Below are 15,214 nucleotides of genomic sequence, written 5' to 3'. Positions count from 1 at the left end.
TAATTTTTAGTTAAGGTCAATTAAATAAATGTTGTTCTTTATTAATGTGTAAATTAAATATAAACAATATTTTTGTGCAGTATAAATAGTCAAGTATACTCAAAGTATAATATGAATTCTTGAGTAAAAACTCTCCAGGCAATAGGGGTGCGATATCAATGAACGTACGTACATATAACCCCAACAGAGACGTATCCCATTCCTTCCGATACGGGGATTTTCGATAAATTATATTGGGAGTAATAGTGGTCATGAAGGAATTTTTCAAACGGGTCGAAGTATAAGTTATCACTCGAGGGTAAGAATGGGGTAGTGTTCGTAAGGAGAGGAACAAGCATCGGTCAAAAAATAGGGAAGATTCCGTCCCTCGCGGGGGCGATCGGAAAAATAATGGCGGAGGGTGGCGAACAAACAATGAACCCCTGGGATACATTTATGTCTTATGCTCGAATTATTTTGATTATGATCAGTTGTGGTGTACGCGAGGCTGTGATTAAGCGATACCGACACGTTTTAGTGAAATTCTTAGCTTTCATGGGGTCGTTGCGGGTATGGGTTCTTTAGGGTTGATATTCGGCGTTCTACATTGTTATTACGCTATATTATTATTTCCTTATAATATATAAATATATACATTTAAGCCAAAATTTAAAATAAAATAGTAGTTATTTTTTAATTTCAACCATACATACATATGTATATACTTGTTTTAAATTATCATATCTTTATAATTTTTTAAAATACTATACAAGCATAGATAACAATACTCAAACGCTTATAAATAATTGTTCTCAAATATCATTTTATCAAACGAAAGATACAGTTTAGTGTATTTTATTAACCGGTTCTATAATACTTAAAATGCGGTAATAAATAAATTATAATACTATATGGTAATCTGCAATTACTCTTATAGTATTTTATAACATTAATTATTTTTTTATTGCTAGTTTAAATTAAAATAAAGAACATCAAACTACTTTTTAATTAAAAATATTTAATTAACTATATTTTTAACCATCTCGAGATTTATTTTACAAATAAAATAAAATAATAATTAATTTTGGGAACAGATAGTGTTTTCATTTCTTATTAGCTTATAACAGATTCCCATTACATATATGTAACAATTGAAAACAACATGTTAACAATTCGCTCCAACGTTTTCCACTGCTTTTTCAATAACTTATGAAAACCGAGATAAAATTCAATACTACGGTCAGTCTGATAAAATATTCAGTGAAAGTGTGCGTCGGAATCTTATTTTCTCTTATGTATATAAAATGTATATTATAAATATTTTATTTGAAGAGCTGGACCTTTTTATTTTTTTGTATATTGTATTATCGACGAACTGCCGGAGATATTATTTATATTTATTTACTTACCCAAAATGAAAATATTTAATATTGGTATAATATTTTTTTATTATAACCGTGTAGGCATAATGTGTGCATGTTTTTTTATACTTTATATTAACTAAGAAATATATGTATATATGAAATATATCTCGCTATTAGGTATTGGACGATCGGATCAAAACGTTATTACCCAATCTATTTCAAAACGAATATTGTATAGAATAATATAATAATATATTTTATATATTATATTAGTTTATTCGCTCGAATGTTTTTAAGTAAATTTCTTGAATTATACATTAACAACTTGATTATATAACATAAATCATTCTATACATATGTTATTTATATATTATAGTTGCCTTTTTACAAATCGTTAGTTCGTTATATTATTTACACAATAATAAAAATATAATATTTGTGTTGATATATCAAAATTTTGACTGTACGTGCAGTCACACCTTCGTTAATGGCATTGTGTGCTCCTGTCAACGTGATATTGACAGCCGGACAACACTAATGGACGTGGATTCCTTCCTGTAGAAATATTAAATAAGACAACGTCCGTCTGTAGTCACGAACATGACTGTAAAATCCACAAGGCGAAAGCTTCATCGTTTAAATTCTACCCAGCGATGACGACACGGTGTCAGAGTGACACAGGCACAGAGTGAAACTGCTAAATTTTGTGCCAAATTTAATATAGAAATGCTTTAACGTACAATATTTATTTATTTTTTATTATATTATTATTTTGTTAACATTCAGCTAAACTGTAAATAATCATTGTGTTTACAACTATAAAAACTTAAGGTTAGATAACCTATTTGAATTACAATTCATATTTACCATATATAGTATATCTCTAATACTTCATGTGGGATTTAAACTTTGACCTTCAATTAATGAAAAAATAACGTTGATATATCGAAATAATAGTGAGAATAAATCACGAGTACTAAAATAGTAAAAATATATTTATTATAAAAATATTATTCAAAAATGTTTTACTTATGTATATATATTGTATATATATATATATATATATATATATATATATACTCCATTTTTAATAAGAGAATTTGTCAACCCCAGAACTGCATTTTTTTTGTGCCTAGTGTAATAAGGTACATATATTAAAATACCTTAAAAATAACATGATTTAAAATATGTATTAAAAATTATAATTCAAAAACATATAGCACTGCTTTTTATAATTAATAAAATCAAATATTATAATAATTCAGATTGAGTTGAGGTTGTAATTTTAGTAGGTGAAAATTATTAGGCTAAAAAAATTATAATGCTATTTCTAAAAAATCTTTAATTAAAAATAACGCGTTGACTTTACAATTATTAAATTATAAAATATATTATATAATAGAAATAGGAAACGATGAAAGAAGCTTTTTTTATTTATACACTATTAACGTTAGAAAACGTATATTTACTTTGATATTTTCATGGTTTCTTAGTGGGATCAAATCCAATATGATATATATAGAGTTATAGTTCAAAAGAGTATTACTAAAATAAATAAAATATTTCTTGAGAGAAAATTATTTAGAAAAATAAGTTATATGTCAGATAAATATCTACAAAAACAATGATATACAGTTATTTGCTCATTAATTTATATTAATATTCAGTGTGTATCTGTGTGTGTGTGTTTATATTGTAACAATATAAAGTTAAATTATCATCAAGCGTCGATTAATAATTCACACGGAGGGTTATATAGTCACGCCAGCGATGTCATTTGTGTGTTACAATTATTACATATGACGTGATTTAACACGGGGTGTTTAAAAAAAACATACACAAACTATTGAATAAATAATGTTAAAAAAATATACTCACGCATTATTTCGCATGCTCTCTCTACAAAAGCGTTTATAAGCAAGAACAGCACGAACTTTTTATATATGTTTAATAGCGAAATCATTTTGATTTATCTCAGCTTATATATATATTTACAAATAATTGTTACTATTTTTAAATCTATTTTTAAGTGTTTAAATGTCAATTTAGCTCATGTTATTTATGTACATGATTCGCGTTCGATCGATATTGTTTTATGAATTTATGTTTAGTATTGATTAATTTATTTATTTTCTTTAACTTTCGCGAAAATGTTTCGAACTTTTGCTTCGAGCTTTTCGGCGCCGGTACGACCATTCGGCACGAGGGTCTCGCGCCAACTGAATTGTTTTCCCGGAATGGAGCTTCACTTTCTTATCAACCCCCCTAGAAACCCCTAACAGTTTTGACACAATATTTACATCCCTCTCTGGCGCACTAGAATCGAGAGGAACGGCAAAGCGGGCTTAAAGAGCTAGTTAGCGCTGCATTTTAAACTAATCGGTTATTTATAAACCCACGCAGCATTAAATGTGATTTAAATATTAATGCTCTTCTTGAAAATGCTAATAATTTGCAAAATAGTGAAATAAGAGTTGAATAATTAAGCTGTTGTACTTTAAAATAAAATTGTTGTATTAAATATGTATTACAATGTTTTTAATTTATTTACATGAATATGTAGGTAAATAAATGTATTATAAACCACTTTTAATAAATAAAAATATTAATTTTTATCTTATTTTGCAAAAAATAAATAAATTATTACATTATTAAGTTACAATAATGATATATTAAATTATCATTATTTATAGATGACATCCTAAAGTTTTTTTTAAAAATATATTTTTATTTACTTAATTTTAATTATAAAGTTAAATTTACTTTTAAATTTTTTTTTATTACAAATCTAGTAATCATAACTGTACAAGTTTATCTAATGTGTCTAATTAAAGAACAGTTATGATTTACACCCTAAATAGATGAACACCATCCATTGACTGATTTTGATGTTTTTTATAACTTATGTACTATAAATGCAATATAAAATAATGATAAATAAATAACAAAAAAAATATTCATATAAAAATACGTAGAATTAACTCACTCCCAGGTGTATACCAACAAATTAACATGTGTGTATAAATTACCTCACTACTCAAAGGGTATATATGAGAATATGTATTATATTTTTTATTATTTACTTTTATTAAATAAAGATAATTTATATAAGCACATTTATTAAGTTACCTACATATCAAACTTGACATAAATATCCCTAATAGTCTCATAAGTAATGTCATTTGGCCTATTGCGTGTGTTTTATTTATTGTAAATCTTCCGTTGAAACATGACAGTCGTGAGCCCAATGCATTTCAACGGCATAAGCACAATTAACGACTGCTAATTTCACCCGAGTAAAAACAAAATCTTTAAATTAGTGAAATTTATTTTATTAATTTTAAACTATTCACCTTAACTATGGAAAAATATAAAACTTTTTATTTACATATGTATAAATTTATTACATAGTATTAACTTAAACTAACTGTTAATTTAATTAGGTTTATTTTACAGAGCAAAATTTGTAATATATACTAAAATAAAATTTTATTCAACTAATAATTTAAAAAAATCTTTAATCACATTTATAATATAAATGATTTTTAATCATTTTATTTTATGTATATAAATACCTGAAATATATATGATTTACCATAACATAAAATACTCTTGGTTCCGAGCTTTAAATACATGTCACATTCTAAATGATAAATCTATAATAATATGTTTTTATTGTTAGTGTATCACATGTTAGATTTATTCTGTCATAATCTACTATCTGTTAATTTCAAAAGTACATACTTTCCAGCTGCATTCAGACACTGAACTACCAGATTTTCTTTGTAAGCTGAATAAAAAATATACGATAAGAAGGGAAAAGAGTGCAATCGTTTCTTTCCATTAGCATTTGAAAGGAGCTTCTTTGTATGTCCTTTATTTCTCGAGCTATTGTCAATGTTTGGTGATTCAATATATTATGTATTGAGTTTGCTTTAGAACGGGTTTAGGCTCGATTTCTATACATTGAAAAAGGGCTATGGATGTGGGCGACATAGGATCCAGTCCTCTTAGATTTTTTTTTATTTTTAACTATTACATTTGTAATAATAAATGTTTTATCTTTTACGCATATAAAATATTTTAATTCAGTTTTATAAATAAAGCTTGATACGTAAAACTGAACTCGAAGGTTGAAGAGAAAATTTTCGCTACATAAAATTTTATATAATTGGCATCTGTATACGAGTTAACCGGGCTCGCTGGCAATCTGCGAAGTTGAAATCTCTTTTCTGAATTCAATGCTACTGCCCTACATTTTTCTGTGGGTGGTGAATTTTTCAACCTATATTTGAGAATATAAAATCTGGCCGATTATCGAGTCGGTCTTAATTCAACGCGCCCCCGAGATGATAAGATTTCCTTAACGGCGTCGTTAAAAATAAAAGTTCATAATTGATTCGCGAATAAAACTTTCCAAACGGCCAATCTAATCGCCGAAAAAACACATTCGGGAAAGTGAAATAAGCCGCGGATAATATTGTTTAATATATTTCTCCCAATTTTTATTATTCGCTTGGATAAAGGAAATATATCCGAATAAGCGGTATCACACCGACGGTTTCGGAGCGCGTAAATCCGCAACAATTGGATGAGTCCATTTCAATTTGTTTTCTTATCATTCTTCTTCTTCTTGCACGCATTTTCATCTTTAGACCCTATATTTGAAAAGAATGCTTACCTTTAAAGATTAAATTACTGAATTAGTTTTTGGGTAATTGTATTATATCTTTTAATAAAATATATCTCAAATTATTTTATTTAAAATACAAAAAAATTTGTAATTTAATATGTAGCTTTGTGACTAAACCATATATGTTATTCATATTTATTATTATTTTATATTTTGCAAATTATAATTATAGAGAGTGTTCTTATTGAGAGATATTTAAATAATATTTTTTTTATAATTATATTTATCAAACTAGTATTAACAACTAGTATTAACGTTTTAACAACTTTTTAACATCGATCTAATGATCGATATTAAAAAGTTTATTAATTTAGTACTTAATGTATATTTGATGATCTTACTACCGAAAAAATCTTTAAATGAGTTTTATAATAGTTTACTAACAGATGGAAATAAGTGAACATTGCTTATTGGTTCTTGTGATTTTGTATGTAGATAGCAAGAAAATACACAAATAATCCATGCATTACCTTTTACATATATATGTATAATATTAGAAAGCGATATAGTTCGTTAAAAAATTTAGATTTCAAATAATGTCTTTATTTTACTTATATGTATATATTTGAATATGAAATACATTGTGTACGAATTATATCATGTATTCTATTGTAAGAATAAAATTCAAGAAACGCGCATGTGATATTTTGTTCCACAACATTGTTCACAGTACGAATTTCGTACGTTTTTAAGATTTCTCAACGCAAATAGTTCATGGCAACTTTTTGCATATTTTATATTGCTTATAAAAAAGGATTCAGAAGCGCTTTAGGAAAATTGGATTCAAGCTTACCGGCAGTATAGGGGAAAAAGGAAATAAAAATGCACATTCCACTGGGCGCTCTTGGCCAATTTACTCTAGGTGAGCTGGTCATTTGTCTGCTGAATTCAGACATACACGGCTTCGTAAGTTTTCAATTTATATCGTCCTTTCAAAGCAAAAAATAGCAATTTATATATTTATATAGTTTATGATAGCCAGTATATTATTATGTGGCATTTTTCAAGTAAACTTCTTAAAAATAAATTGATAAAAATATTATCCCATATAAGATAAATATTATCCTATATAATATATAAAACAGTAGATAAATAATATATGTCACTCATAATACAATACAACAATTGGGAGTGAAAATTTTTTACAATTTACTAAAAAATATTATTTTTTTGTAATATATTTAAAAAATGAGTACCCAATAAATATAATTTAGGACTTTAAACTTTATATAAAAATATATAAAATTCGTAATGCTAACTTAAAATATAGTACTTGCTTGCGACATGTGCTTAATTTATTTATTTTATTGAATATGCAACATATACCATAATATATGTCATAAATTAAATTGTATTACACATAAAAACTTAATCACTACAAAATTGCTGCAACAAAAGTATTCGATTATTTTTTTAGTTAAAGTCAACTTACTATAAAATAGTAATGATTCTACTTTAGTAAGTAAAATATATAATCCTTAACTTTATTACTAATAAGACTATAAATATCATATGTTTCATTGTGTATAAAGAACTTGTTGCACTGATATCACCCTTTATTTCGAAATTCATATAAATTTGTTCAAAAATACTATTACACTTTTTACGGTACTTTTATTACATTTTTATTTAAAAATTAGACTATTAGCACTTTTATGTGTATTATATATTCTCTTTAAGCGTCGAATTTACAACGACTTAATGTTGTTTGTTAAAATTTTAATTATAAAATGCATTGTCCCTAGCTATTAAATATAATTAAATTTCAATATTGTTTTTATTTTAAAAGACCTAAATATATATTTATCTTTTTAATAACTGTAATAGTTATTATTTTTTATGAATTAATATATTTAATATTTTATATTATTTATATACAAATTTAATTATTTTCACATAAAAATTCACACAATAATTAAAAATATGGCATTAGTTCTTAAATTCTTTATATATATAATTTTAATATTTAATATTTTAATATATGTGCATATTTATTATCTAAATAAATACTCAAAAGTTATTAATATTATTGACAGTATCGTAATGCAATTATACATATGGGATACGTGTATATAATTTAATTGGTTTAATTTATGAATTTTATCAACAGGTATAATATAATAATAAAAATATGACTTTTTACCCAAGTACGTATTCTTTTTCACATCGGAGAAAAATATTCGCCGATCATCGATTTTTATATTACACCAATGCGGTTCTGTGTCGGTAATGGACTCTTGGCTGGGTTCTTCCCAAGATTCGGAATTTCAAGCTCAGCTGTCTAATCTCAAAATATTTATTCGTCCCAGCGGTTCAATTTAAGCTCACCTCGCCACTATTACGGTCAATTCACCCTCTTAATATTATTTCCTCCTCTCGATACCTGGCACGGAGCGTGCGATCGGGGGTTTTCTGGACCTTACAAAAGAAATGATGAATCAGTGTGCTGTGGCGAAAAAAACTCAAGAGTATTGACCATAAATTGCGAAAGCCATATTTTTAAATCGCGCTGGATTTTCATCTTAAGATTTTTGGATCAATGAATCGAAATCGATGTTTGTGCGAGTGTAATATATAATATTGACTGGCATTCATAAGATGAAATTAACTTTCTAATAAATATTAAAAGCTTAATTAAAGTATGATATTAGTATTTCGCAATATATGAATTAAAGAGTGATATTAGGAAACAGTAAGATTAAATTGCTTAAGTCTATGTATTCAAAACATTTGTGCAACAAACTTCACCCCTATTTTGCAGCTAATCTTTATTAGAGACTAAACTGGTATGTATAATTAAAATCTGAAATTTTAATTAAATTGCGATGGATTGTAAACTCGGTTTACTAATTTTAATTTAGCTTACTTTTAACACTAAATTTTAACAAGTAACAAATAGCATTGGTTCGCTTTTAACAAAAATCAATTAAGAAAACAAAATAAACTGAGATTGAGAGTCAGACATACAAAATATGCAAGGTTTTCTCTTATAAGAAGATTTTTCTTTAACCCACTCGCATTCTGTACGTGACAACTGATACATTCATGTGTCAATTAGTTTTGACCTTTTTTTCGCTATTCACCTTATAATTCGAGACTATTGTACTGATTAATTAAAATGAATCACTACTGTAACGTTTGTGGTATAAATTAGGTAAAAAGCAATACTTGATGCTATATTCTATTAAATAAATATTAGATCGATTACAACAAAAAAAAAGCTATAAGTAAATTCCAATATGAATCCAAGTGACACGTAGCCTTTGATTAAACAAGCGATTCTATACTATAATACAAGATAAAAAAAACGTAATAGAATATTGCGTATATTATGCTAAGTGCTTTTTTTTAGAATTATTATATATAATTTTTCGAAAAAAATGCAGGGTTATGATTTCCTGTTTCTTAAAAAATTTAAAGATTTTATTAAAATGCTTTTTTTGAGTAAAACGTGCTTAAGACAAATATTATTAAATGATTTATAAATATTGCATTTTTAAAATCACGTAGTGAAAAATCTGCTTAATTAGAATCTGCATTCAAAGCAGGTAAAAGGGACATGGATTTCTGATCTGGCAATTTAATAATAATAGCGATAAACAAACATTTTATATTGACTTCCTCAAACATTTGCTGGTCAACAAAACATTGATAATGCAATCAATGACCCAAAAATAATAAGATTACTAAGTATTGGAAATGATTTATTTGCCAGGTAAGAGAAGAGTCAATGATTTAATGTTAACAGAATAAAGCATTTTTCTTTAAAAACGTAGGCAAATGACATGTGGTTAATATTTTAATCAAAACTTTAATAATATCTCATATGAGAATTTCAAACCAATTAATAAATTAAAAATATGTCATAATTGTTATTGCGGTTATTTTGTATTTTATTTTAATATATTTTCCACGTATATTTGCTATAATTTAGAGGGTTTTGTATTGAATATTTTTAAACCAGGAGAGAGATCAATTCGTCTTGAAAGTGGGCAACAAAGTGTGTTCAAAACAATTAATAATTTTTAATGTGTGCAAAAAGTGATGCAATTGGCTCGCAAACATCCACATCTCTCGAACACGATATGCCATAAGCCGCAATCGTGAAACGACTTCCACGACGGTGATTTTAACTGTAACGACTTACAATCTATATTTATATGTTTATAAAATAAACTATTACTAGCTTTACCAGCGTGTATTTGGCTGCAAAGTCACACCATTTTGGCCTCCAAACCCAAAAAAAATTGTTTTAAATAAAATTAGTATAAATATTTTTCATATTTATTTATTTATTAAAATTTAGTTAAGAACATCGTGACCTAAAAGGTATCTTTAATGCGTCATGATTGTAAAAACAATTATTTTGACTAAAAAATATTAATGTATATAATGTAAGTATAGTAAATATTAAAATAATATACAAAAAATATATAGTTTGAAAGAAATTATTACAAATCATAAAATATTAAAATTCAATTACACTTTTTGTGGCTAATATTAAACATATTAAGGAGCCGGGTGGTGACAGTCGTAGACGAGTCTGCTAATGCGGACGTCCTGGCCTTAACGGGCATCATAAGAGGACGAGATCCTAATTCTCAATGACCTCCGGAATCCAAAACTGGAAATATCTGAGAATAGTTTCATTGTCAACAGAACTTTTTAGTAGTTTTAAGAAATGCTTAGCAACATATAACTTTATAATTAATTTTGTTAAAAATATGTTTTATATATCGATAATATGTTTCATAGTAAATAAATATGAATAACATAATTAAAGGAGACGAATAAAAAACTTTTTTTTTTAATTCGCTCTTAATATATTATACGTTTTATTCTTCTTTATTTATGCTTATTGATAATTTATATAATGCCCTCTATTGTATAAGTAAAACATCACTGATTTTTTTAATCTTATCTATACAAATAAATTATTAAAAAATTTAAGGTAATATTATTTGGAAGTTTACTATGCAACTTGTATTTTATTTATAGCGTGCTTGTTTCTCGGTTCATGTTACAGATATTATGTACATATATTAGGTTTGATTTGTATTTGAAACGTACTCATATAAGTTTCTGTTTCGACCGTAACTGAAACACAATATTCGATTCAATTTTGGCTTCATATACACGTATACATTTGAAGTAATGCGTAATTTGTTTTTTCAAAATAAAATGTACCATTTACCATTTTAAATGCATGATAAAAAAAGCAATATTATTAATTCATATGTTTAATTGTAATTCTTGATCGAACAATTGTTTTATATAAATTTACCACGTATTAAACGTAAAAAAACGTATCAATGTTTCAGAATCAATGAATATATTCCCACAAAACCATTTTAATTATTTACAAAATAAAAAAGAAATAAATAATTAAAAATGCCATCCACTCGATGTCCGTACTAAACGTTTATTTACGCGCACGTTGCTGGATCATGTGTTTTCGTTTGATGGCAACACTGAATCATTTATACGTAATTCACGACGATGAGGCAAGGCATCCCTCAAACCGGGGGCGGCGCATTCCCGGCACCGTGCCGGCCAACCGTCATAAAACTAAATGAAGAAATAGAGGTTCCGGGGGTTCGTTAAATAAGTGCCTACGTCAATTTTTCCACGGGTCGTTTTTCCGTTTCGAACCTGAGCCTGCGAGATTGTGCCCCCAGGGCCGGTCGTGATCTACCCAGGCTCTGGCACAGCACCCCAGAGGATCGTTACTTACGTAACACTTGTTTTGCTAAGTGGGTACCATCGGATATATATCGGAGCGTGGTTAATGCGTGGGTACTCGGCCCGATTCTTCTCGAGATTTGATTCCAGCAGACGTATAACGCATTTAAACAGCCACAAAATCAGTCATATAAGTCAGCTTGTATCAGAAAAATCAAGCCTTTTCAACCTTTTAATATACGTATTTTTTCTCTGCAAGGATAAAAAACAGTTCTGTACAGACAATAATAAATGTTTATACATAATTTTAAAAGCATTTCTGATTATATTTTGCAGTAAATAACCACTCACACATACACTTGCTTGTTTCATGTTTCTAAAAAATCCAACTAACTTAACAATTTCAGCTTTATCTTCATGTTTTTTAATGAGATCTTACAATTTAAATATAATATCTTTTGATTTCGAAAGCCAAAATGCTTTAAAACCAGCAGTTTATTCATTATGAATAGTAACTAAATCACCTTATCAACGTATTTCCATCATTTAGTAAAATATTTGAAAAAATAATCCCTATGTGTTCTAAAGAATCTTTGGTGAATAAAATTATTAACGAAATTTTTGCGAAAATCACTCAAGAACACATCAACACATATGCGCTAATTTTAATATGAAAAAGAGTACGTGACTCTTAATGTTAGATATAGAATATATAGTACCTCAGGGAAGTTAGCTCGGGCCGTTCCTTTTTTATATTGTATACATACAATATCCTAAAAATAAAAAATACGCGTTTATCTATTTTTACAGTTATTTTAACTAGTGCTTACGGTCTTAATCAATCGTGAATAAATTACAAAAATCTTTTGATATCTTAAATAAATATTTTGAGAGGCGGAAAATTGAAATCAACCGAGTTAAAACAGTAGCAATTATTTTCATAAAACGTAGATAAACTTTACCACCACCTCTTCTTAATAAAAAGGGCAATAACGTCAAATGAAAAACAAGCCAATGTTTAATAAGAATAATATAAATTTTAAGTCGATATTAAAATTAACTCTAATTAAATTTATAAGAGGAATAAATACTATTTGTTCTACATAAATTTTCCATATTACGTTGGTCGCATTGTCTTTTAATAACTTAATAAACTCTGGGTTGTATGGACAACAGTTCTAAAATTAATTAATAAGCAATTTTGAAAATGTTTTACGGAAGGGATAAAGCTATCCTTTGACGTGCGGTTACGGAATCGTTTGTTTATGATATCCTGCACGCAAAATGTGTGGGCTTTAGATTGCTTTATTGTCTGGTTGATGTCATTTGGAAGTTTGCTTATATCTAGATTTGACATATGTTTATCTAGAAGACAATGAGTATTATCTAAAAGAATTCACTCGCATGAAAACACAGCTCATACACCTGCAGTGAGTTAAACTAATTTAATGAACAAAGGGTTTAAAAATATGTGGTATTTAAAAATATTTAACAAAAAAATATATTTTTACTATAATAATTTAAAATACATTCGAGGTGTTGTAGCTTTGCGACTTTTTTAAGCAAATCATGACTTTTAAATTGAATTATATGAAAAAGCTATGAACTCACTATAGTCAAGCACGAATAGCGATATATAGTGAATCCATTTTCTCAACGTAGTCGCGGTCCTACTATCGATCTGCTTAGACTGGTTTTATAAGTATTAGCAATTTTAATTTCGCGCCGTAATAAATTACACCGCGCGCTTTGCAAGGTAAAAACATTGGTTTGTCAAATAACTTTGGGTCTCACTTAATTATGCGAATGTGCGAAGGGCCAAATTAAATTATAAGGACGCGCAATTATAAACGAACCCCCAAATCTCAGGCCGAATCGCGTAAATCACATCGGCCGCCGCGTTGTAACATTTTGCCGTTGAATTAACGACGACTCTATAATAATTTTCGCGACGCTTTTTAATTAAGCGTTTTGCAGCTCGAAAGCTTCCCTTTAGTCTTCGCTAGGAGTGATCGAGTGAAAAATTGCGAGCTTTATTAATTAGACTCCGCGCTTTTAGTAGTACCTTTTGTCTAACCGGCATTCACCACACATGGATTACGTATTATGTCTATAGGAAAACTAGAAAACGTTTTTAATAAAGATAATAAATAATTTATAAACTAGTTTATTGCTTGTTAAATAATCTAGAAATTAAATCGGCTTAATGTCCCACACAAACCCAGTTAATACTTCACGTTATTTTTTATTATATTTGTTTAAAAGACAGCTGGACAAGAAAATGCATGTTTTAAACTTCCATGGATTTTAATCTCAAGCAATTGTACAATTTCTAATCTGCGGTCAAAAGAATTATTTTCATTACGTTGGTAGCTCAACTACGAACTCATTCATTCGCAATATTGTCTTTTGAAAACTTTGAGTGACAGCAAGATCAAAAGATTTTAAGATCAAAAAAGAGGTTTTTTAACGGTTTTTTTACCAATGAAATTGTGTGCAAATTAAATTTACGCTCCATTAGCTCTAATTCGTGCAAAAAAATTTAATTTCATCTTGTTTTGTTTTTATGTTAATAAAGTTTATATTTTTATCCTAAGCTCGGATCTGATTTGCTTACAAATATATTACTACGAAAATAAATTAATTTTCAAAATGAAATATATTTTGTACGAATTCTCTTCTACATTTTGCTTACGTAATTTTATACTATACCAAAAGTGGAAAACACACTGTCACAGCAATTTTCCAGCACCCTTTCGAAACGACGCTAATTCCGTGCGTCCGTAAGCAGACGCCGCAATTACGGGAGTGTCTTGGTATGGCCGTTGCACTGTACAACTCTTTTTTCTTCACCCCTAAAAGCCTTTATTTAATATTAAACGAATCCAGCATCAGGCGAGAGTTTTCTCTCTGTGTTGTTTTTCTCTCCTCCATTTTTGAGTGGATCATTAGTTATGCCATTAGAACTCGATACCCGTTAAACTAATCTTCCCGCAGCTGACGCTTTACGTCAGAGCTTTATGCTTAAAATCTTTGTAACAATATAATACATTTTACTTAAAATGCCAGATATGTTTAAATACACATGTAAGCCCAAACGTGTTCTAACTCATAATTATATTTTAGATTTACAACTTGAATATGCAATTATAATAACAAACTTTTGTATTCGACTCAATCCGCCTTTTGTTCTCAGTTATATTGCCTCTTTTAACGCTTGATCATACACGATTATTTGTAAAATTATTCTTATCAAATAGCACATGTAGAAATTTGAAAAAGATGATATATTCTTAATTTGCGATACAAAAATTATTATTTCAGCAGAGGTAGGCAAATATTTTGGCTGTCGGGCAATGTTAGGGGTGAAAATTTGGCTGCGGGCCACATTAAAAAATTGTCTATTTTGTGTTTTTTAAATTTAGGTTATATAATTAATTTTAAAGCTATATTTTATAAAACCAAGAATGTGTATTTATTGTGAAGAAAAAAAAAT

At 27.7% G+C, this 15,214-nt stretch overlaps 2 protein-coding genes across 2 annotated transcripts in view; both read right to left on the bottom strand.

Moving 5' to 3' along the window:
- Positions 1 to 3,425, bottom strand: part of LOC148226287 (limbic system-associated membrane protein-like) — a 33,058-nt gene extending 29,633 nt beyond the window's left edge. Inside the window, exon 1 of the mRNA XM_088203793.1 lies at positions 3,222 to 3,425. Coding sequence (XP_088059919.1) covers positions 3,222 to 3,306 — 85 coding nt within the window. The 5' untranslated portion in view covers positions 3,307 to 3,425. The remainder of the gene's footprint in view (positions 1 to 3,221) is intronic.
- Positions 1 to 15,214, bottom strand: part of LOC148226276 (focadhesin) — a 600,544-nt gene that overhangs the window by 311,632 nt on the left and 273,698 nt on the right. The window lies entirely within an intron of this gene.

Source organism: Plectrocnemia conspersa, unplaced genomic scaffold, assembly GCF_051122295.1.
Source record: "Plectrocnemia conspersa isolate PC_06_02 unplaced genomic scaffold, ASM5112229v1 ptg000014l, whole genome shotgun sequence".
NCBI classification, from domain to species: Eukaryota; Metazoa; Arthropoda; class Insecta; order Trichoptera; family Polycentropodidae; genus Plectrocnemia; species Plectrocnemia conspersa.
Note: the sequence above shows the minus strand (reverse complement) of the source record. Positions and strands in the feature narration are given on the sequence as shown.